Genomic DNA, 22,063 nt, shown 5'->3' with positions numbered 1-22,063 from the left:
CTGAAGTAGAACAGTTACCAGAGATTTTAAGATTAAAAATCTACCATAGAAAAATGTACAGCCAAGTTTCTGATGCATTGTTTAACAATTAGATTAATACCTCAGCAAGAACACTCAGACGTATGTATTCAGAAAAAGGCAAGTCATGAGTGGAGATTTTTCAGAACATATTAAAATACATTGAAGTTGGCTAATTAATAAATTAGTATTGATTCTAGAAACAAATACATTTTAGTTCTAGTTGCTTAAATGTAATAACTGATAAATGAAGCATATAAAATTGGTAAGGCAAATGCTTTGGGGACCATAATCTTGTCATTATGAAAACTTTAAGTTGATCATTTAATCTTATTTCTCAGACCAGTTGTATTCAGTGATAGCTGAGCATAGTATTAATAATTGGAACTGAGCAGAAGAGGAGCTTTTGGGTACAGTCAAGTTATAGCAAACCTTTCAAATGCAGATAGTTTAAGTATCATTTGAACTATCTCAGACCATGTGGGGGAAATGTACAGCTCCTTAGTATTAAGAAATAAAACTATCAACTAATCTCACAAAGACAGAAGCAAAATTCAACATGGTATTAAAAATAGAGTCCAACAATGCGTCTAACTGCTTGAGTAGGGAACAAATTCCCAGGATGTGATGATGGCTCACTCTTAGGAAATCAGTCAATATTACTCATACCACAAATTAAAACAGAATATACCATAATATTTTCAATGAATGCTGGAAAGGCATTTAACTACATACAGCAGACATTCTTAATTTAAAAAAAAAAAGCTAAAAATAGGAATAGAAGACATAAACATAATGAAGACTGTTTCCCAGAAACCAAGAGCAAATTTTGCCTAAATGACAAAACATTAAGAGCATTTTAATTAATATCAAGAATTAGACCATGATGCCCACCATCACCATAATTAGAAAGTCTGAGAAATACACTCTGACAAGAAGATGAAACAAACTGAATAAACCTACCTTCATCATTCCGGAAACCACTGCTTGCAAAAACTGCTCCTGGAAATGGCAAAAGGCAGAGCCTTTGTGGTGAGCAATTTAGAAATGTGAACCAAAAGCCTCAATCCAGCAACGTGACCCCTCAGAACTTATCCAGAGGCCATGATCAAGGATGGGTACAAAGATTTAGTTACAGCACTATTTGTTACCGCATTATTTACATTTGTAAAACTTTCAGAATACTATCCTAAGGTTTCTAAATATCTAACACTAAGGGACTGGTTAAACAAACTTTGCCATGACAAAATGAAAGTGGTTCTATCAATGAGGCTTGTTGCACCAAGGCCCTCCCCCAGGAGCCAGTGTTTAAATCTTTGGCATGTTGCGAATTTTGCCCATCATGCTCTTGTCCACCCACACCCAGGTCCAGTTTTTAGCTGCATCAGTACCTTGGCTCCCTGCTCGTCCCCAACTGTCACCTCTTAGCGGCTTCATCCACCCCTCTGGAACAGATGCTCAGCCTTCCCTACCCCATGCTACCAACTGACATCTCCTGATATCCAGCCCTGCCTGCATCTCCAACCAAGCCCATAGATCCATCAAATTTGAGAAGCTCAAAAGCTATCTTTTAGTCACCAACATGCCCAGCTATGTGTTGGGTGGGACACAGGCCAAGAAGGAACTCATGACTCATTGGGGAAATGAGGTTGACTAGCCCATATCAGTTCAATGGATCATGATACTGGGTTTTGAAGAAGTAACCTCTGAATACAGGGTGTTAGGGTGATGAAGCATGAATGACACGGACTGCTGACAGCCTGTAATTTTCCATCTCTATTATAAGCTAAAATGACAGACCTGATATCAAGCAATGATTGCATGGTTTCTTGGAATTCTCTGGCATTTTCACCTGGACATTCTAAGATTCTAAGTTTCCTAATACTGATATTTTTTTTTCAAACTTTTTATTTTGTATAGGGGCATAGCCAGTTAGCAGTGTTGTGGTAGTTTCAAGTGAATAGCAAAGAGACTCAGCCATGCATACACATGTATTCACTCTCGCCCAATCCCCCTCCCATCCAGGCTGGCACATAAACAGAAGACTTCCATGTGCTATATAGTAGGTCCTTGTTGGTCATCCATTTTAAATATAGCAATGTGAACATGACCATCCCAAACTCCCTAGCTGTCCTCCGGGGCAACTATAAGTTTGCTTTCTAAGTCTGTTTTTTAAGTAAGTTGACCTAATACTGATATTTTCTTAATGTCTAGTTCTAAGTTTTTTCCCATGGACTTGGCATGGAAATGTCATTCCAGCTTTTTTTTTAATTACAGGAAAATAACCTAACTTTAGAACTAAGACTGCCCTAAAACTAAAATTCCCAGCCTACATCATTCTAATCCAGCATTCTGCCTATTGAACCCTGGAGGGAAGCACCATCCCCAAAACCCCGGCCTCAAACCTGCCAGAGGAGGCAGGACAGGTGCTGTTTGTCTTGTCATTAAAGTAAGAGCCAGAGGCAGTCCCACTCTTCAAAGGTTAAAGCATCTAGAGCTCTAAGCCCTGTGAGTCACAAAGCCCCATCATAGACTGTCCTCAGCCCCAGGCTGCAAAAATCTGAATCCTTCCGTCTGTATACATGGTCACAATATAAAGATCAGAAAATGTGTCTCCCCTCCCTGGTCAGGGTCTAGCATCTGCCTTCTGTCCTGCTAAAAGGGTCTGGGCTTGTCCTTTGGGTCCTCCAGCCAAAACTGCCCACAAGTTGGCCAAGCCCCTCATCTGGCTGCAGGTCTGCCACCTGTCTGGGAATCACCTAGAACTTGGAGGCGGATGAGCACGTGCAGAAGGCAAGAGGATACAGGCTGTCTGGCTCAGTGTTTCCAGCCTGCCTGTGCCAAGGTCTCAGCAGCTGGTGGACAAAAGTCCAGCCTGACCACAGGGGGCTTTCCAGCAGCGCCTCCATCCTGTCTAACCCCAGACATCACTCAGCTCTGCCCGGCACTGCCGGGGTACGCTTCCCTTACACAGACACAGCAGGGACACACACCGAGGAACTGCTCAAGTTGCCTCCTGCCGAGTCCACAGGGGAGAAAGTGGCTCCTCCCAGGGCACAGAGGCAGCCATGCTCTGTCACCACCAATTTGTACAAAACACGGGGCCTAATTCTTCACTGCTCACAGCCAGTCCCATTTGTAAAAGTGGAACCCTCCCCTGCATCCTAATCACCGACTCTAAGTGACACAGCCAGCATCTCTGAAAGATGCCTGTTTTCTCTATTAAATTATGACCTCACAGCGCTCAGAGAGCACCTCTGCAAACAGCATATGGTGGAGACTATCAACACAGCAGCCTAGGCACCTGGTGTCAAGGGAAAATACAGAACCAGTCAACTCCAGCATTGCGTATTGCGCTACTTAAAACCCTTCTCCCCCTTTTCCCAGCCAAAAAGAGGATCACTACCCGAGTGTGCCTGGGTCTGTAGGTTTCCACCGCCCACCCCACCTCTGCTCTGATGGACCCTCACAAGGACTTCTTCCATTCTGTTATAGGTGATCACAGAAGCCAGCACTGGCCAGGGCCAGCGCCTCATCCGCACACCGTTTGCCGGAGTGGACGACTTCTTCATTCCCCCAACAAACCTCATCATCAACCATATCAGGTGAGACTGGCCCACAAGCCCTACGCTACTCCATGACCCAGCTCAGCCCTCTATGAGGCAGCTTTGCACCAGGGAGGCCCTGCTCCTTTCTCTTTCTCCCCAACTCCGTCTTTGGACCACATCAGGAAGGAACAGAGAAACAGCCCCATCCCTGTCCTAATTGTTAACGTTAAGAAAGGCACCCAGCTCCTAATGCCCTCAGGGGCCCAGTGAGGTCAGGAAGTCTTATCCTTGGGTGAGGACAGTAAAGAAGGAAAACAACTGTGGTTGATTGCATACCCTCTCCTTGCTATAGGTTTAAAAAAAAAAAAAACAGTTAGTAGAGGTAGTCCTCCAACCTGTTTTATGGATGAGGAAACTTAGGCTCAGAGAACTGAAGTCACACAGCCAGGAACTGGCAGAGTCAGACTAAATGTGGGTCTCCCACAGAAGGGAAAGGAGGTGGGGGATGAATTGAGAGAGTGGCATTGAAATATACACATTACCACATGTAAAATAGGTAGCCTAGATATCTAAGGTAGATAGGGAGAAGTTGTTGTGTTACAGAAGGAGCTCAGCCTGGTGCTCTGTGATGACATTACCTAGAGGGGGATGAGGAAGGGCTAGGGAGGATGAAGAGGGAGGGGATATATATATATACTGATAGCTGATTCATGTTATTGTACATCGGAACCTAACACAACATTGTAAAGCAATTATCCTTCAATTAAAAATACATTAAAAAAAATTTTTTTTTAAACCGGGTCTCCAAAAAAAAAAAAAAAAACCAGGTCTCCTATCGGTGCCCCCTTTGGCCTCATTCTCTAATAACCACAACCTGTGGCTCCTCTCGGAGGCCCCAGAACAGCTATGCAGGGGGCCCACAGGTAAACAAGGCCTCCTGGGTGCCTGCTTTGTCACCATCCAAAAGAACAGCTTAGTAATAACAGCCGTGGCCTCAACTACAAGCCTCATCCCAGCCTGGCTGCTGCGCTTCCCTCTTCCTTTCAGAGAACCTTGACACTTCATCAAGGCACCACTGCCAGAAGGCTGAGCGTACCCTTTTATAAAGTCATTGAGACCCAAATGTCTTGTGGCAGTGTTTATGCCTTCCTTTACTCTGACATCAAGCACTTTTTTCCAGGAAGAAATGAATCATTTTTGCAAGCTGAAGCTGGACTTGTAAAAATAAGGCTCACCCATTTATATCCTTGCCCAAGGGAGAAAATAACCACTTTCTGACCTCCCCACCTCACTCCAGAGACTACCCAGGGAAGAGCCTCTAAGATGGTTGTAAATGGTAAACCACCAGAAGAAGCTGAATTCAGACAGGAGTCATGCAAACTCAGGCACTGCAGAGCCTGTGTGTGACTTTTCAATGACAGCTTCCTACCGGCCTGGGGTTTTCTTTCCTGCTCTTCCCATGCTCTGACTCTTTAAGGATGCTTTAAAGATGCCATCACATGGGTATTTTCCCGTCTCTGAGACATAGCTTGCTATTCAAGAGAAAATTGTGGAAGACATTTGTCTCTACTCCAGTAGATGTCCAAAACACCCAAAGGCCTCCGCAAGCAAGGGGTTTAGGCAGACTCTTGTGCTCAGAGTGAGTCCTGCCTAGAGTCAGACCCTTTTGCAGCTCACAGCCAGCCTCCAAAGAGGAATTTCACCAAGTCCAGATGCAGCAACCACCACCTACTGACCTCTTCCAGTAAAGCGCCCACTCTAAGATTTAATCCTCCCAACAGCTGTCAGAAGGAACTACCCTCTTTCAATTTGCAGAGGCTCAGAGGGGTTCAGCAGCTTGCCCCAGGCTCTGCAGCTAGCAGGCACCATGGGAGCGCCAGGCCATCTGGCTGTAAAGGTAAAAGCTGTTCTCAGCCCCAGCCCAGGGCTCCTCTGACCAGCATCGTCAGTGTAGCCAAGGGAGAGGCTGCCCTCACGTTCCTCTCCGAGGGTCAGGGAGCGTGGATAAGACATCTGTCCTTGTTCTCTTGTATCTGCATCCCCAGGTTTTGACTCACCCATTAGTCCACAAAACCACTCAGAAATAGACTCACCTGTCCTGTCCTCCTAGCAGGCAGAGTTAGGGCAGACACCTCTTGTCCTTTCCCTCCAGCCACGGGTCCACCACTTCTCAGCTGGCACAAGGTCTCTGGGAAGCCGAATCAAAGATACCCCGGACAGAGGAGCTGCTGAAGGCGTAATTCCACTCCTTCACCATTTCTAAAGATGTGTGCATGTTATAAGAGCATAAATCCAGGAACATTCTGTAACTCAAGTGCACTTGGTTTGAGATCACAGATGGCTCACTTATGAAACCATCTCCTGCAAAATAGGAGATCTTATTAACAGGTATTAGATCAGCAAAGGATAGAGGACAAGAGAAAAGGATGCCATTGTTTAAGACAAATGACAGATCCCTAACCCTCCCACTTTCTGACCTCAGTCTTCATCCCCTCCCAGGTTCGGCTTCATCTTCAACAAGTCTGACCCTGCCATCCACAAAGTCGACCTGGAAACACTGATGCCCCTCAAGACCATCAGGCTGCAGAGCCACGGCTGCCTGCCGCAGGCCATGGCCCACACCCACCTGGGTGGCTACTTCTTCGTCCAGTGCCGGCAGGACAGCTCTTCTGAGGCTCCCCCGCAGCTGCTGATCGATAGCGTCACAGACGCGGTGGTCGGACCCAATGGCCAGGTCACTGGCACCCCGCACACATCCCCGGATGGGCGCTTTGTAGTCAGCGCCGCCCCGGGCAGCCCCCAGCTGCACGTGCAGGAGATCTCACTGCGGGGGGAGATCCAGACCCTCTACGACCTGAAAGTGAGCCCGGGTGTCTCAGATGTGGCCTTCCAGCGCTCCTTCACCCAGGGAGACCAGTACCATGTCTACGCCACACTTGAGACAGAGCCAGACCTGCTGTTCCTGGAGCTGTCCACGGGCAAGACGGGCGTGCTGAAGGGCCTGAAGGAGCCCGCGCCCACAGGGCCAGCCCGGGCCTGGGCAGGGCCCCGCAGGATCGTGAGGGACAGCGGGCTGTTCGGGCAGTACCTCCTCACGCCCGCCCGGGAGTCGCTGTTCCTCATCAACGGGAGACAGAACGCACTGCGGTGCGAGGTGGCGGGCGTGAAAGGGGGGGCCACGGTGGTGTGGGTGGGTGAGGTATGAAGCAGTCCCGAGCAGGCACCCTGTACATTTTTACAGACAAAAGCAAAAAACCTGTATTCGCTTTGTGGTTCAACACTGGTCTCCTTGCAAGTTTCCCAGTATAAGGTATGCGCTGCTAACGAGATCGGGTGGGTTTTAGGATGTAGGATTTCTGCCTTGAGCTGCGATGAGAACCTGCTGCCATGTAAAGGAATCATTCGTGCGCCCAGCTATGCGTCACGTTACCTGGGCAGCCCTGGAACCAGGAGCTCCAGCTTTCCAGGCGGATGCTTCTGTCAGTTGCCTTTGCATCCTCATTCTTTAACACCGGGTCCGTCCAGACTTCACCCTGCTGGAGTGGCCTGAAACCGGGGGCTCCCAGGAGCAGGGCCCTCCCTCCTGGCCCGAGAGCCTCATCCACTCTCGCTCTGGACCTCATTTTCTCCTTTGCAGCTGCTTCTCGCTTTTCTTTCCATTTGACTTGTTGTAAGCCTGAGGGAGAGCCAACAAGACTTATTGCATCTTGGGGATGGGGAAATCACTCACTTTATTTTGGAAATTTTGATTAAAAACTAATTTTTTATAATCTCAAATGCTAGTAAGCAGAAAGATGCTCTCCCAGGTCCAGCTGTATTCTTCCCTGCCTTAGGCCACGTCTCTGAGAGGCACCACCCCACACCCAACAGCCAGAAAGAAGATGGTGGCCATCAAGGGGACTGGGGTCCTCTACATTACGGACACCCCCAAGTGCAGATCAGACCACCACACTGGTAAAGGCTCTGTTCTGGGATGGGACCCCAAGAGACCAAGACAAACCCTGTGTGCCTACTTATCACCACTCAAGGGGGACATGTATTAGCCTGTCCAGTACCCCAGATTCAGGGCTGACCAGGTTTGTCTGGAAACGTGCCTGTAGAACAATGGCCTCCAGGCTCAATGCAGAAACCGCGACCCGCCCCCCAAGGATTCAAGGTCCAGGCGGGTTCCTTAGGCTACCCCTTTAAAACCCCACTGTCTTCTGCCTGTGGCCCTCGCACTGAGCTCGCACCCAAGTCCCTGCATCCACACAGCACAGACAGCACATTTCAGTGTTCATTACACATGGGTCCCCATCTCCCCAGGAACACACAAGGACGTGGGAGGCCTCTGCCACAGTACTCCCAAATGTGGTGGGCTCTCCAGGGCAATCAAAGAAGTACAACCCAACAGCCCTCTGACAACCCCGCATCAAAGAATCTCAGCAAGGAAGAGGCTCCCTTGGGCTCTCAAAACACCTTTCTTCTTCTCGTGCACATCGGCGGGTTTGAATGGTCATTTTTCAAGCCTCCTGAAGTTGGAAGGGGTGTGGCTCCATCACAGACACATCAGTTTAGATGCCTTCTCCTGCCAACATGGCCATGATTTTCCTGGGTTGCTGAGAAATGGCCTCTTTCAGAGGAAGAGAGACATAGACCCTGTCTCACTGGAAATACAGCATCTCAGTCCCACCTAACTGCCCAACCCAGCCCCCTCACGGAGCTCCTGGTATCAGCCAGTCCTCTGGTATGTCTCATGCATCTTAGTCCACCATACTCTTGTCCCCAAAAACTCCCGGGAGTGTGCCTAGACATATACATTCACAGACTTTTTAAGAAAAAATATGTAGATATTTGAGGAAACTGACCTCAAAACCTAATTATTTAGTTTTACAATAACTGGGATGGATGGAAAACACATCTCACCTTTTTTTTTTATTATTATTCCTGCTTCAATCTCTTGACACATTTACTTGCATGTCTGTCACTGAAATTTTCCAACTTTTACAAGTTTCTTCCTTTGGGAAGACCTTCTGAGTTGTGGCAGCCCCTGGAAGGAAAAGAAAGTCTCTGAGTCTACATGAAGGAGGACCTGCCAACTGCCAGGCCAGAGCACCAGCCCCTCTGTGCTACAGGGATCCTGTGTAAGAGACCAGTCCAGTTGCAACTGGCCTTTTTCACTGGGAGTGACTTCAGCGGCAACTGTTCGTTTTCCACTATTCCTTCCACTTTCAAGTGTGGAAAGCTTATCAGCCTCTCATTGTCATCACTATGTAGTTACAAAGCTGGAGATAGCCAGTTTAGGTCTTGCTGCCAGCATTTCAGATACAATTAAATAGGAGAAGGGAATCACAGCCCTGAAAATTGTGAAATTTACAAATTCACAAAGGCAGGAAAGCCCATGTTTTTTCAGCAGTGCAGCCAACTGAAAGGCTGGCCAGGACTCCACCTGCCTCTTCCTCACACACTTCAGCCCCAGCGGAATTTCATGGAACACAGTCTGAAAGCCACTGTGATATGAAGTCATCACAACAGCCAAGGTCCTTCTCATGAACACGAATCATCAGCTATCTACTAATACTTATATTAAAGGAATATTTGTTTTACCAAGAGTCACCCCAAAAGTCACTCACATAATGAACTATTTCAAAATTACTGGTGTTTTAAATAAAATTCATTGCAGAAAAATTCAACGTAGATACTTTTTTCAGACTAACAAACACACAAATAAACCTATAGTGATGTTAAAGGTTTGAAATAATACCCTCATTCTCCTTCTCCCCAAGTGAGGAAGACCATACATGGAGATACTGGGTCCAAAAGCCCGCCCAGCCATTCACGGACTGATAGTTGGAAGAGGAATTTGTCTGCTCCTAGAAGCCTGCATGGACTTCTGCACAAGGAAGGTTGGGTGTGAATCACACACAGTGAGGCCAATGCCATCATTCCAGCCCCGTAACACTGAACCAGCAAGTCCTGCCTGGGGCTGGCCCAGGCTCCCTTCTTAAGTATTCATTCAAGTCATTCCAAGATCCTGCTATTTTCCCCAAACCTGCAGAGGTAGCCGGAAGAGCCCTGTAAAGTCTAGGCGGGGGCCACACTCATACCAAGCTTCAGATTCTATAACCTAGAGATGGCAACACAGGAGATAGAAGCTCAGTCCCTGCGATTCCCATCCCCATCTCAGCCTCCCAGCTCTAGGTTGGTGTCCTGGAGGACAGCTCTCAAGCCCAGATAAAGCCTAGAACCACCTGCCACCCTAGGGAATTGTAACAGCTGAGTCTTCACAGGAAAGCCGCCAGGAGCTGACTTCGTGTGGCCCTACTTCTTTTCTGTTGACCAAATAACCTGTGAGCTGACGGAGATTTCAGAACTGAGTTGCAAAACAGAGTCACGATGGATATATTTTTCTACAAGGGGCTTAAAAAGTAATCCAATTCATTTCCACAGTGTGTTTCATTCAAATACCATGGCTGCTGCACCCTCATCGTTATCACATTCCACAGCTCGCTCCCCTATCGTCCTCTTCAAAAGCCAGCCTACAGGAGCACTGATACTGCTCCCAACTCTCTCCTACACATCCACCAATCTACCTCACATCCTCCTCTTCCTCACACCCAGCAACCCCCGGAATGTGCACTCCAAACTAAGACACCAGACGGGCGAAGTAGGATGACAATGATGCTGACATGAAGTCCTTTGCCATCTCTCCCCACCCAGGACCCCAGATCCCACTTCAAGTGCAATCAGGACCCCTGGGGACACAGTTCCTTGCTGCTCAAATCACACCCCGAAGCCCTAGCTCACAGCCCTTTGAAGTTTGATGACCAAAACTAGAGAGAACTCAGAACTGTCAGAGAAGTCCGTTATGATCAGAGAGAAACTGTAGGACAGGAATAGAGACTGCCATCTCAGCCAAGCCCTGAAGGGCTGAGCTACATCCCTCCATCCTCGCTTTGCGCTCTGCCTTTCCCACTTCCTTCCTATGCCTGGAGCCTCCTGCTCATGAACCACTCCTACAATTCAAGGGGCAACTCATCTAATCACCACACCAGCTCCCCCAGGGGCCTTTGCATGCTGCTTCCTTGCTTTGGGGTACAAGTGAAAAGTCATTCATCAGGTCAGATCCTATACTATTTGCTCCCAGATTGGCACACAGGCAAAGCAGTTTTGTTCAAGAAAGTCATTAGCTGCCTTGATTTCTCTCCAAAATCATAGAAATCATATAGAACAGAGGGGTTTAAAAGAAACAAGGGGGAAATACATAGTATTTATCCTCAAGGTGAGACTACAAGACCCCAATTACCTGGTGGAATGCAACCCATTTCCTTTAGTCTACACCAGGTTGCCTGCCGAGCCACTGGAGGATTTGAGCATCTTATCTGGACCTTCAGGATTTAGGCACCAGCCACCCAGCAGACACTGGGAGCCCAGTAATAATGGTCTCCGGTGAGCAGTACTGGGAATTTAACCAAACACAATGTGTGAAATTATGGAAGATAGGGGAAGAGCAGGGACTGACCTTCAAAATTCACGGCAAGGCTTCTTTAGCCAGCACGAGAGTGTTGAGCATGTGCTTGGTTTTTGCACAAAACCACACTTCACACACCCCTCTTCCCAAGCTCACCCCTGTGGCCCCAGGGAGCAGGCCATGCCCTAAAGGGCTGTAGAGGGCTCAGCCTACATGCCATGAAGCAATAACTGTTGACTCACCTCTACTCCCACCTGGTAACACGTGGCTCTCCACCTGTCACCAAGGCAGGATCAGACAGTGCTGCGCCCTGGGGGCACCTTCTTCAAGAGCATTTCTGAGGAATGGCAACCATGAAAAATTGGCTGGAGATGGGGCCCAAAAGCTCTCAAATGAGAACATTTCCTAACTCTAAACCTTCATCTGCTGCCCAGTATGACATCTACCATGGCTTCAATAGTTGTTGGTCCCTGGCTCCTTCAGCTGCTTCAGAGAGGTGAGGGACGGCAGTCTGCAAGCCCCATCCCCCACCCCAGACCCACAGCACAGCTTTCTGTGGTGCCCCCAGCCCACACCCTGACTGCCTGCCGCTGGCCAGGCCCCTTCTCGTTCCTGGACCCTTCGTACACCACCCATCTCCCCTCTGCTTGTGCTTCCTGAAGGCCTGTGAGATGATCTAAAAGCAGGCTAGGCATGGAATTTTGCTGCAGTGTCACACACGCTGTGTTCATGCTATAGTGCAGTGAACGACCCTCACAATATGAAGTCACACACACATGCTCCATTTGTCCCATTAGGATTCTCCTCCTGGCCCACCTCAGAAAACTTCCAGATCTCTCATGTCGAGGCAGATTACATTATTTTGAGCAGTTGTGTAGACTCCAAAATATATTTTCTGTAATCACTGGTATTTCTCAAAGGTTTCCTGTAATTACTATACATGTGAATTTTTCCTTATTTATAAAATATATATAAATTATTTTTAATACATCAACTTTAGTAGAAATTTGTACCAACACAGTAACTGTATGTGGCATTGGAAATAAGTTTGTGTTTACATTAACGTATTGCACAGTATTGGACACGCCATGTATTTGCAGTACCACTTGATATAAAGATGTTTCACAGATTATCATAAAGTATTGTCATTGTAAATGCTCTTTTTCTGAGGATTTTACAATAAAACTTGAAAAAAGTTACCTTTTTTTGGTGCCAGTCCATGTGCACTTGTTAAAGTGAGGACTGATAAAGTCACCCAGGCCTGTATAGGTCCATGATGGTCAAGGCAAACTGCCCCCACTCTGACCCAACCCAAAAAGAGGCTGGACAAAGGCAAGCACCTGACCCCAGAAGTATTTCTTCCCCATGTCGGAGTTCCAGTTCCCAAAATGCACAACTGACGTCTGGTCCAAAACTTCTCATCACCTGCCCTGCAATGCCCTTAAAATCCACCCCAGCCCCCAGACTAATCCATTCTTGATTCCAGTCACTCTTGTTTCTCACTGCAGTAGACTTTCAACTGGCATGTATGTATAAAGAATGTATAAAGTGCTCAGTAATCACCAAGCTACCCATGTGGAACACCTGCCATGAGCCACACGGTGCTAGGGAGGGGGCCAAGGGTCACACAAAGGAGACACAGTCCCTGCCTTGGTGAGCTTCAAGTCTACTGCACCATGACCAGTAGTGCGAGAGAGAGAGAGAGAGAGAGAGAGAGAGTGTGTGTGTGTGTGTGTGTGTGTGTGTGTCTAAGGTAAATGGGCTGCTGGAGACCCAAAGAAGAGTTGCAGTTCAAGTTCAAAGGTGGTTTGTTGGCTGAATTCCCTTTTCTTTAAGGGAGCTCAGTCTTTTGCTCTTGAGACTTTCAACTGATTGGATGAGGCCCGCCCACACTACAGAGGTTAATCTGCTTTACTCAAAATTTACTGATTTAACAGTTAATCTAGGGACTTCCCTGGTGATCCAGTGCCTCAGACTCCTTGTTACCAATGCAGGGGGTCTGAGGAGTTCAACCCCTGGTCAGAGAACTAGATCCCACATGTCAAAACTAGGAATTCACAGGCCACAACTAAAGATCCCGCGTGCCGCAAATAAGACCACCATCAGACCCACCCCAAACAGCTGAGAGAAGCTTCTATTCTACCCAGTGTTCACACTTTCCCTCCTAACCAGGCTGAAAGGAGGCCGCTCAGAGAGAGGCAAAGCACTTGGTCCCAGGCTCCACATTCCCAGACCTGGGAGGTGGAGGAGGGCAGGCTTGCCAGCTCTACTCACAGCCAGAACACCTCCACAGCCTTCACAATGTACTCGCTCTCTTGTTCAACCAACATCTTCCGAGAACCATCTCTGTACCGAGGTCCTGCTCACCTGTAGCCCACAGTCTATAAAGAGTTAAACGGACCCAAGAGGAACCACTGGTGCACAGATCACCAGGGACCGGCAGGAGGCTTGGTGAGGAAGAGCTCTTTTGGAGAAAGTGAAAGTCACTCAGTCCCGTCCAACTCTTTGCAACCCCATGGACTATATAGTCCATGGAATTCTCCAGGCCAGAACACTAGAGTGGGAAGCCTTTCCTTTCTCCAAGGGATCTTCCCAACCCAGGGATCAAACCCAGGTCTCCCACATTGTAGGCAGATTCTTTACCAGCTGAGCCACAAGGGAAACCCAGGAATACTGGAGTCAGTAGCCTATCCCTTCTCCAGATATGGAAGTTAACAGGGAGTGCTGAGTGAAGAACATTGGGGGTGACAGCCTGCTTGCAAACAGGAACAGCAAAGGGCTGACACAAGAGAGGAGTGGAGAACAACGGCACCGACCACAGGCACAATAGCTCTCTGAGGGGAGGTCACAGCACGCAGCAAGGCCAGCGGCTGTATGGTGGAGTGCCATCTTGTTGTGGCAACAGAGAGCATCCACTGGGCTCTGGGAAGCATCTTCTTCCCAGCCGGGCACTGGGGCCACAGAGGGTCCAGGTTAAGGGGAAGAAAGAGAGAGGCTGCCAAGAGCAGTGAGTCTTCTACTAGTCTGCATCCAGGACTCAGATGCCTCACGGCTCGCACATCCAGCTACATAGAGCCTGGGAGCACTCTGCTCAAGAGAAGGCTGTCTTCAGGGAGTGAGGAAGGCTTGTCAGAGGAAGGACAGAGAAAGCAGATGCCCCTAGAGGAGGTGGGCAGAAACTGACAGATGGTCCTGCACAGATCCCTTCCTCTGAGCACAAAACCCTGGGACTCTGAGAACCAGAGAGAAGCTTCGTTATAGGGGCAGAAGCCAGGTAGGCAAGAGGTGTCCAAACAAGCTTGGACTGCACAGTGTGTAGTGGGGACATATTCAGACAAAGATGAGAATTGGGTGCCAGGAGGTAGGGGAATACAGGAGAAAGAGAACTGAGAAGCAGAGGGTATGCAAGCCCTAGTGGCAGGTATGGGGTGAAAAGAGAAGACTAACAGGCCTAGGCTCTACATACCCCAATATGCAAGGGGTCAGTGGGCCCTCAAAGAAATTGGGTGGTGGCTAGAAGGTGATCCTAGAGCCACAATTCTTCAATAGCCAGGGCTGGCTATGCCTGAATCTAAAATTAGTACCAACCCCAATGTTCACAGCAGCACTGTTTACAGTAGACAAGACATGGAAGCACCCTGAATGTCCATCAGCAGATGGATGGATAAAGAAGACATAGAGATGGCTAACAAACACATGTAAAGATGCTCAACATTGCTCATTATTAGAGAAATGCAAATCAAAACTATAATGAGATACCACCTCACACCACTCAGAATGGCCAACATCAAAAAGTCTACAAACAATAAACGCTGGAAAGGGTGTGGAGAAAAGGGAACCCTCTTGCACTGTTGGTGGGAATGTAAATCAATACCGCCACTATGAAAGACGGTATGGAGATTCCTTAAAAAACTAGGAAGAAAACCACCATATGACCCAGCAATCCCACTCCTAGCCATATACTCTGAGGAAACCAAAATTGAAAAGGACACATGTACTCCAATGTTAACTGCAGCACTATTTACAATAGCTAAAACATGGAAGCAACTTAGATGTCCATCGACAGATGAATGGATAAAGAGGCTGTGGTACATATATACAATGGAATATGACCTTAGCCACGAAAAGAAAGGCATTTAAGTTAGTTCTAATGAAGTGGATGAACCTAGAGCCTATTATACAGAGTAAAATAAGTCAGAAAGATAAATACCATATACTAATGCATATATATGGAATCTAGAAAGATGGTACTGATTAATTTATTTGTAGGGCAGTAATGGAGAAACAGACATAGAGAACAGACTATGGACAGAGTGGCAGGGGGTGGAGAGGGTGAGATGTACAGAGAGAGTAATATGGAAACTTACATTGCCATATATAAAACAGATAGCCAGTGGGAATTTGCTGTATAGCTCAGGGAACTCAAACAGGGGCTCTGTGTCAACCTAGAGGGGTGGGGTGGGGAGGGAGATGGAGAGAGGCTCAAGAGGGAGGGGTCACATGTATACCTATGACTGAATCATGTTGATGTTTGACAGAAAACAAAATTCTGTAAAGCAATTATCCTTCAATTAAAAAATAATTTAAAAAACTAAAATTAAAAAAAGAAGATATGGTACCTATATATAATGGAATACTACTCAGTCATAAAAAAGAATAAAATAATGTAAGACCAGAAACTAAAGGAACTATTTCTCCTAGAGGAGAACATAGGCAAAACACTCTCTGACATAAATTTTAAAAATTAAAATTAAAAAAAGAAGATATGGCACCTATATATAATGGAATACTGCTGCTGCTGCTAAGTTGCATCAGTTGTGTCCGACTCTGTGCAACCCAATAGACAGAAGCCCACCAGGCTCCCACATCCCTGGGGTTCTCCAGGCAAGAACACTGGAGTGGGTTGCCATTTCCTTCTCCAAAATGGAATACTACTCAGTCATAAAAAAGAATGAAATAATGTAAGACCAGAAACTAGGAGAACATAGGCAAAACACTGACATGAATCACAGCAAGATCTTCTGTGACCCACCTCCCAGAATATTGGAAATAAAAGCAAAAATAAACAAATGGGACCTAATCAAACTTAAAAGCTTTTGCACAACAAAGGAAACTATAAGCAAGGTGAAGAGACAGCCTTCAGAATGGGAAAAAATTATAGCAAACAAAGCAACAGACAAAGAATTAATCTCAAAAATATACAAGCAACTCCTGCAGATCAATTCCAGAAAATAAATGACCCAATCAAAAATGGGCCAAAGAACTAAACAGACATTTCTCCAAAGAAGACATACAGATGGCTAACAAACACATGAAAAGATGCTCAACATCACTGACTATCAGAGAAATGCAAAGCAAAACCACAATGAGGTACCATTACACGCCAGTCAGGATGGCTGCTATCCAAAAGTCTACAAGCAATAAATGCTGGAGAAGGTGTGGAGAAAAAGGAACCCTCTTACACTGTTGGTGGGAAGGCAAACTAGTATAGCCACTATGGAGAACAGTGTGGAGATTCCTTAAAAAACTGGAAATAGAACTGCCATATGACCCAGCAATCCCACTGCTGGGCATACACACTGAGGAAACCAGATCTGAAAGAGACACGTGCACCCCAATGTTCATCGCAGCACTATTTACAATAGCCAGGACATGGAAGCAACCTAGATGCCCGTCAGCAGGAATGGATAAGGAAGCTGTGGTACATATACACTATGGAATATTACTCAGCCATTAAAAAGAATACATTTGAATCAGTTCTAATGAGGTGGATGAAACCGGAGTCCATTATAGAGAGTGAAGTAAGCCAGAAAGAAAAACACCAATACAGTATACTAACGCATATATATGGAATTTAGAAAGATGGTAACGATAACCCTATATGCAAGACAGAAAAAGAGACACAGATGTATAGAACAGACTTTTGGGCTCTGTGGGAGAGGGCGAGGGTGGGATGATCTGAGAGAATAGCATTGAAACATGTATATTATCAATTATGAAACAGATCGCCAGTCCAAGTTTGATGCATGAGACAAGTGCTGAGGGCTGGTGCACTGGGATGACCCTGAGGGATGGAATGGCAAGGGAGGTGGGAGGGGGGTTCAGGATGAGGAACACATGTAAATCCATGACTGATTCATATCAATGTATGACAAAAAACACTACAATATTGTAAAGTAATTCAGTTCAGTTGCTCAGTTGTGTACAACTCTTTGCGACCCCATCAATCGCAGCATGCCAGGCCTCCCTGTCCATCACAAACTCCCAGAGTTTACTCAAACACATGCCCATCGAGTCGGTGATGCCATCCAGCCATCTCATCCTCTGTCAGTCCCTTCTCCTCCTGCTCCCAATCCCTCCCAGCATCAGGGTCTTTTCCAATGAGTCAACACTTCATATGGGGTGGTCAAAGTATTGAAATTTCAGCTTCAGCATCAGTCCTTCCAATGAACACCCAGGACTTATCTCCTTCAGGATGGACTGGATGGATCTCCTTGCAGTCCAAGGGACTCTCAAGAGTCTTCTCCAACACCATAGTTCAAAAGCATCAATTTTTTGGTACTCAGCTTTCTTCACACTCCAAATCTCGCATCCATACATGACCACTGGAAAAACCATAGCCTTGATCAGACGTACCTTTGTTGGCAAAGTAATGTCTCTGCTTTTTAATATGCTCTCTAGGTTGGTCATAACTTTCCTTCCAAGGAGTAAGCGTCTTTTAATTTCATGGCTGCAGTCACCATCTGCAGTAATTTTGGAGCCCCCAAAAATAAAATCTGACACTGTTTCCACTGCCTCCCCATCTATTTCCCATGAGGTGATGGGACCAGATGCCATGATCTTAGTTTTCTGAATGTTAAGCTTTAAGCCAACTTTTTCACTCTCTTCTTTCACTTTCATCAAGAGGCTTTTTAGTTCCTCTTCACTTTCTGCCATAAGGGTGGTGTCATCTGCATATCTGAGGTTATTGATATTTCTCCCAGCAATCTTGATTCCATCTTGTGCTTCTTCCAGCCCAGCATTTCTCATGATGTATTTTGCATATGTTAAATAAGCAGGGTGACAATATACAGCCTTGATGTACTCCTTTTCCTATTTGGAACCAGTCTGTTGTTCCATGTCCAGTTCTAACTGTTGCTTCCTGACCTGCATACAGGTTTCTCAAGAGGCAGGTCAGGTGGTCTGGTATTCCCATCTCTTTCAGAATTTTCCACAGTTATTTTGATCCACACAGTCGAAGGCTTTGGCATAGTCAATAAAGCAGAAATAGATGTTTTTCTGGAACTCTCTTGCTTTTTCGATGATCCAGCAGATATTGGCAATTTGATCTCTGGTTCCTCTGCCTTTTCTAAAACCAGCTTGAACATCTGGAAGTTCTCGGTTCACGTATTGCTGAAGCCTGGCTTGGAGAATTTTGAGCATTACTTTACTAGCGTGTGGGATGACTGCAATTGTGCAGTAGTTTGAGCATTCTTTGGGATTGCCTTTCTTAGGGATTGGAATGAAAACTGACCTTTTCCAGTCCTGTGGCCACTGCTGAGTTTTCCAAATTTGCTGGCATATTGAGTGCGGCACTTTCACAGCATCTTTCAGGATTTGAAATAGCTCAACTGGAATTCCATCACATCCACTAGCTTTGTTCGTAGTGATGCTTTCTAAGACCCACTTGACTTCACATTCCAGGATGTCTGGCTCTAGGTGAGTGATCACACCATTGTGATTATCTGGCTCATGAAGATCTTTTTTGTACAGTTCTTCTGTGTATTCTTGCCACCTCTTCTTAATATCTTCTGCTTCTGTTAGGTCCATACCATTTCTGTCCTTTATTGAGTCCATTTTTGCATGAAATGTTCCCTTGGTATCTCTAATTTTCTTGAAGAGATCTCTAGTCTTTCCCATTCTGTTGTTTTCCTCTATTTCTTTTTATTGATCGTAAAGTAATTAGCCTCCAACTAATATAAATAAATGAAAAATAAATTTAAAAAATAAAAACAAAAAAAAAGAATGAAATAATATGCCATCTATAGCAACATGGGTGACCGTAGAGATTATCATAATAAGGAAGACAAAAACAAATATCATATGATATTGTTTATATGTGGAATATAAAATAATGATACAAATAAACATATTTACAAAACAGAAATAGACTCACAGATATAGAATTCCCACGGACAGAGGAGCCTGGTAGGCTACAGTCCACAGGAACTAAAGAGCCTGTTGATGAAGGTGAAAGAGGAGAGTGAAAAAGTTGGTTTAAAACTCAATATTCAAAAAACTAAGATCACGGCATCCAGTCGCATTGCTGCTGCTGCTGCTAAGTCGCTTCAGTCGTCTCCGACTCTGTGCGACCCCATAGACGACAGCCCACCAGGCTCCCCCATCCCTGGGATTCTCCAGGCAAGAACACTGGAGTGGGTTGCCATTTCCTTCTCCAATGCAGGAAAGTGAAAAGTGAAAGTGAAGTGGCTCAGTCGTGCATTACTTCATAGCAAATAAATGGGGGAGAAATGGAAACAGTGATAAACTTTATTTTCTTGGGGTCCAGAATCACTGCAGATGGTGACCGCAGCCATGAATTTAAAAGATGCTTGCGGGAGACCTCCCGGGAGTGGGGATGCGCTGAACCCCCCTTTCCCCCCAACTCCGGGCAGTGGGGGCAAGGCCTCTCCGGTGCCTCAGTACCCTGTCCCTCCGTCCCACCACTCCCGCCACCAGCCCGGCCTGGCAACCCGGGATTTGCCGGGATTGGGCGGGGAGGGGAAGTGGGCAGCGGAGAGGGAGGGAGAGAGCCCGGTAAACGTGCAGCGGGGAGATTCAGCCGCTCCCCGCTCCCGCCCCCACCGCGAACGATCCTGCCTCAGTTTCTCTGGCCCAAGCCTCCCTTCCCATCCCGTTTCGTTGTCATTCTCCAGAAACGCTTGCCCTAACCACGAGGGCTCGTGGTGGCGGCCGAACTGGCCGCTCCCGAGAAGCCGACTGTTTGGGGAGGTGGTAGGCGGTCGGTTTCTGCTGGACTTCTCTTGAAGCTGCGTAGTAAGTAAAACCACAATTTGCCTTCCCCGCCCCCCTCCCGCCTCAAAAAAAAAAGATGCTTGCTGCTTGGAAGAAAAGCTATGACCAACCTAGGCAGCATCTTAAAAAACAGAGACATTACTTTACTGAAAAAGGTCTGTACAGTCAAGGCTATGGTTTTTCCAATAGTCATGTATGGATGTGAGAGTTGGGCCATAAAGAAAGCTGAGCGTCAAAGAATTGATGCTTTTGAACTGTGGTGTTGGAGAAGACTCTTGAGAGTCCCTTGGACTGCAAAGAGATCAAACCAGTCATTCCTAAAGGAAATCAGTCCTGAATATTCATTGGAAGGACTGATGCTCAGGCCGAAGCGCCAATACTTTGGCCACCTGATGCAAAGGGCTGACTCATTAGAAAAGACCCTGATGCTGGGAAAGATTGAAGGCAGGAGAAGAAGAGGATGACAGAGGATGAGATGGTTGGATGGCATCACTGACTCTATGGACATGAGTTTGGGCAAGCTCCAGGCGTTGTTGGTGGACAGGGAAGCCTGGCGTGCTGCAGCCCACAGGGTTGCAAAGAGTTGGACATGACTGAGCAACTGAACAACAAATGACCTAGTATATAGCACAGGGAATATTCAATATCTTGTAATAACCTATAATGGAAAAGAATCTGAAAAAGAATAATATGTACATATATAAGTACATGTATATATTGGGAGGTGGGAGGGAGACTCAAGAAGGAGGGGATATATGTATACATATAGCTGATTCACTTTGTTGTAAGGCAGAGCTAACACAACATTGTAAAGCAATTATACCCCAATAAGTAAAGTATATATACATATACATATAACTGAATCACTCTGCTATACACCTGAAACATTGTAAATCAACTATACTTCCATTTTAAAAATTAGTATCAAAGTTGTAGAAACTAAATTTGATGAAATAAATAGTACATTATATTATTCTCAAGTCTAAATGGGTATTATCTTTATGTGTACAAAGGTACCATTTTTATATGTCCACAGAAAGCTAGTTTGTTTCCTTAGCTCCCATTTCTCCAAGGCACTGGTCATGAGAGTTCATCCCTTCAAGCCAGAATTTTCTGCCAGCATGAATCCTGTTACTAGAGAGGAGCTATTGGTCAGCAGTGGCCAGAAGAACTTCTGGACAGTGTCCTGAGCAGCCCAGGAAGAAGGATGATAAGTGACAACCAACAGTGTCCCCTCAGTGCACAAAGGGCAGAATGCACCCCCAGATCGACCAACAACAGGGAGACTTTCAATATCCCTGGGGGATAAGAAAGAGAGTGTGACTCATGATACCCCAAGGAAACCCTAAAAGGAGCCACAGCCCTTTGCGCACACTGGTCAGGCTTTCTGAAAACCCAAGGACAGTCTGAATCAGCACTAGCTGATGTACTGCTAGTTAACTACATTACTGTTGTTTCAGGATATGAAAAAAAAAAAAAGACTCATGCTGTATATTATCACCTTGATAAAAGAATACTAGAGAGGAAATGGACCCAAATGTTTATCACTGAATTCTGGGATAATATGCAGAGCTAATTTTCTTCTATATATTTATTTCCATTTTCTAAAATTTCTGCAAGAGCTATGCACACCACTTTTGTATTAAGAGAAATCTAACATCGACATCCACTACTGAGTCGCACAGGTGCACAGCAGAGAGCACTCTTGCTCCCTTTGGGTCAGGCGTGGACAAGGACTCTTATCTTTGGTGAGTGGGGGCACTGTGAATGGAAGCACTCTTCCCCCAGGTAGAAGCAATGACCACAGAGCTGAGCCTACCTTATCCTTATGCATGCAACTTGAAGGAAGAAAAACAAGCAGATGAGGGCTGATGAAAAGGCAGTGGAATCATTCCTATGGCCCAGCCACCTCAACATAAATGCCTCACCAATTCCTACCTCAGAGTCATTCATCAGACTTTCCTCCCTGAGCATACGGCACATTCACTCACTCAGGCGATTCTACCATTAACAATGCTAGATAAACAATTCT

At 46.2% G+C, this 22,063-nt stretch overlaps 1 protein-coding gene across 1 annotated transcript in view; it reads left to right on the top strand.

Moving 5' to 3' along the window:
• Nucleotides 1-9,198, top strand: part of FSTL4 (follistatin like 4) — a 414,248-nt gene extending 405,050 nt beyond the window's left edge. The window contains exons 15-16 of the mRNA XM_065935361.1: nt 3,514-3,623; nt 6,066-9,198. Of these exons, the coding sequence (XP_065791433.1) occupies nt 3,514-3,623; nt 6,066-6,771 (816 nt within the window). The 3' untranslated portion in view covers nt 6,772-9,198. The remainder of the gene's footprint in view (nt 1-3,513; nt 3,624-6,065) is intronic.
• Nucleotides 9,199-22,063: the final 12,865 nt, after the last annotated feature.

This window comes from Muntiacus reevesi, chromosome 1, assembly GCF_963930625.1.
Source record: "Muntiacus reevesi chromosome 1, mMunRee1.1, whole genome shotgun sequence".
NCBI lineage: Eukaryota > Metazoa > Chordata > Mammalia > Artiodactyla > Cervidae > Muntiacus > Muntiacus reevesi.
This window is presented reverse-complemented; position numbering and strand designations above follow the sequence as displayed.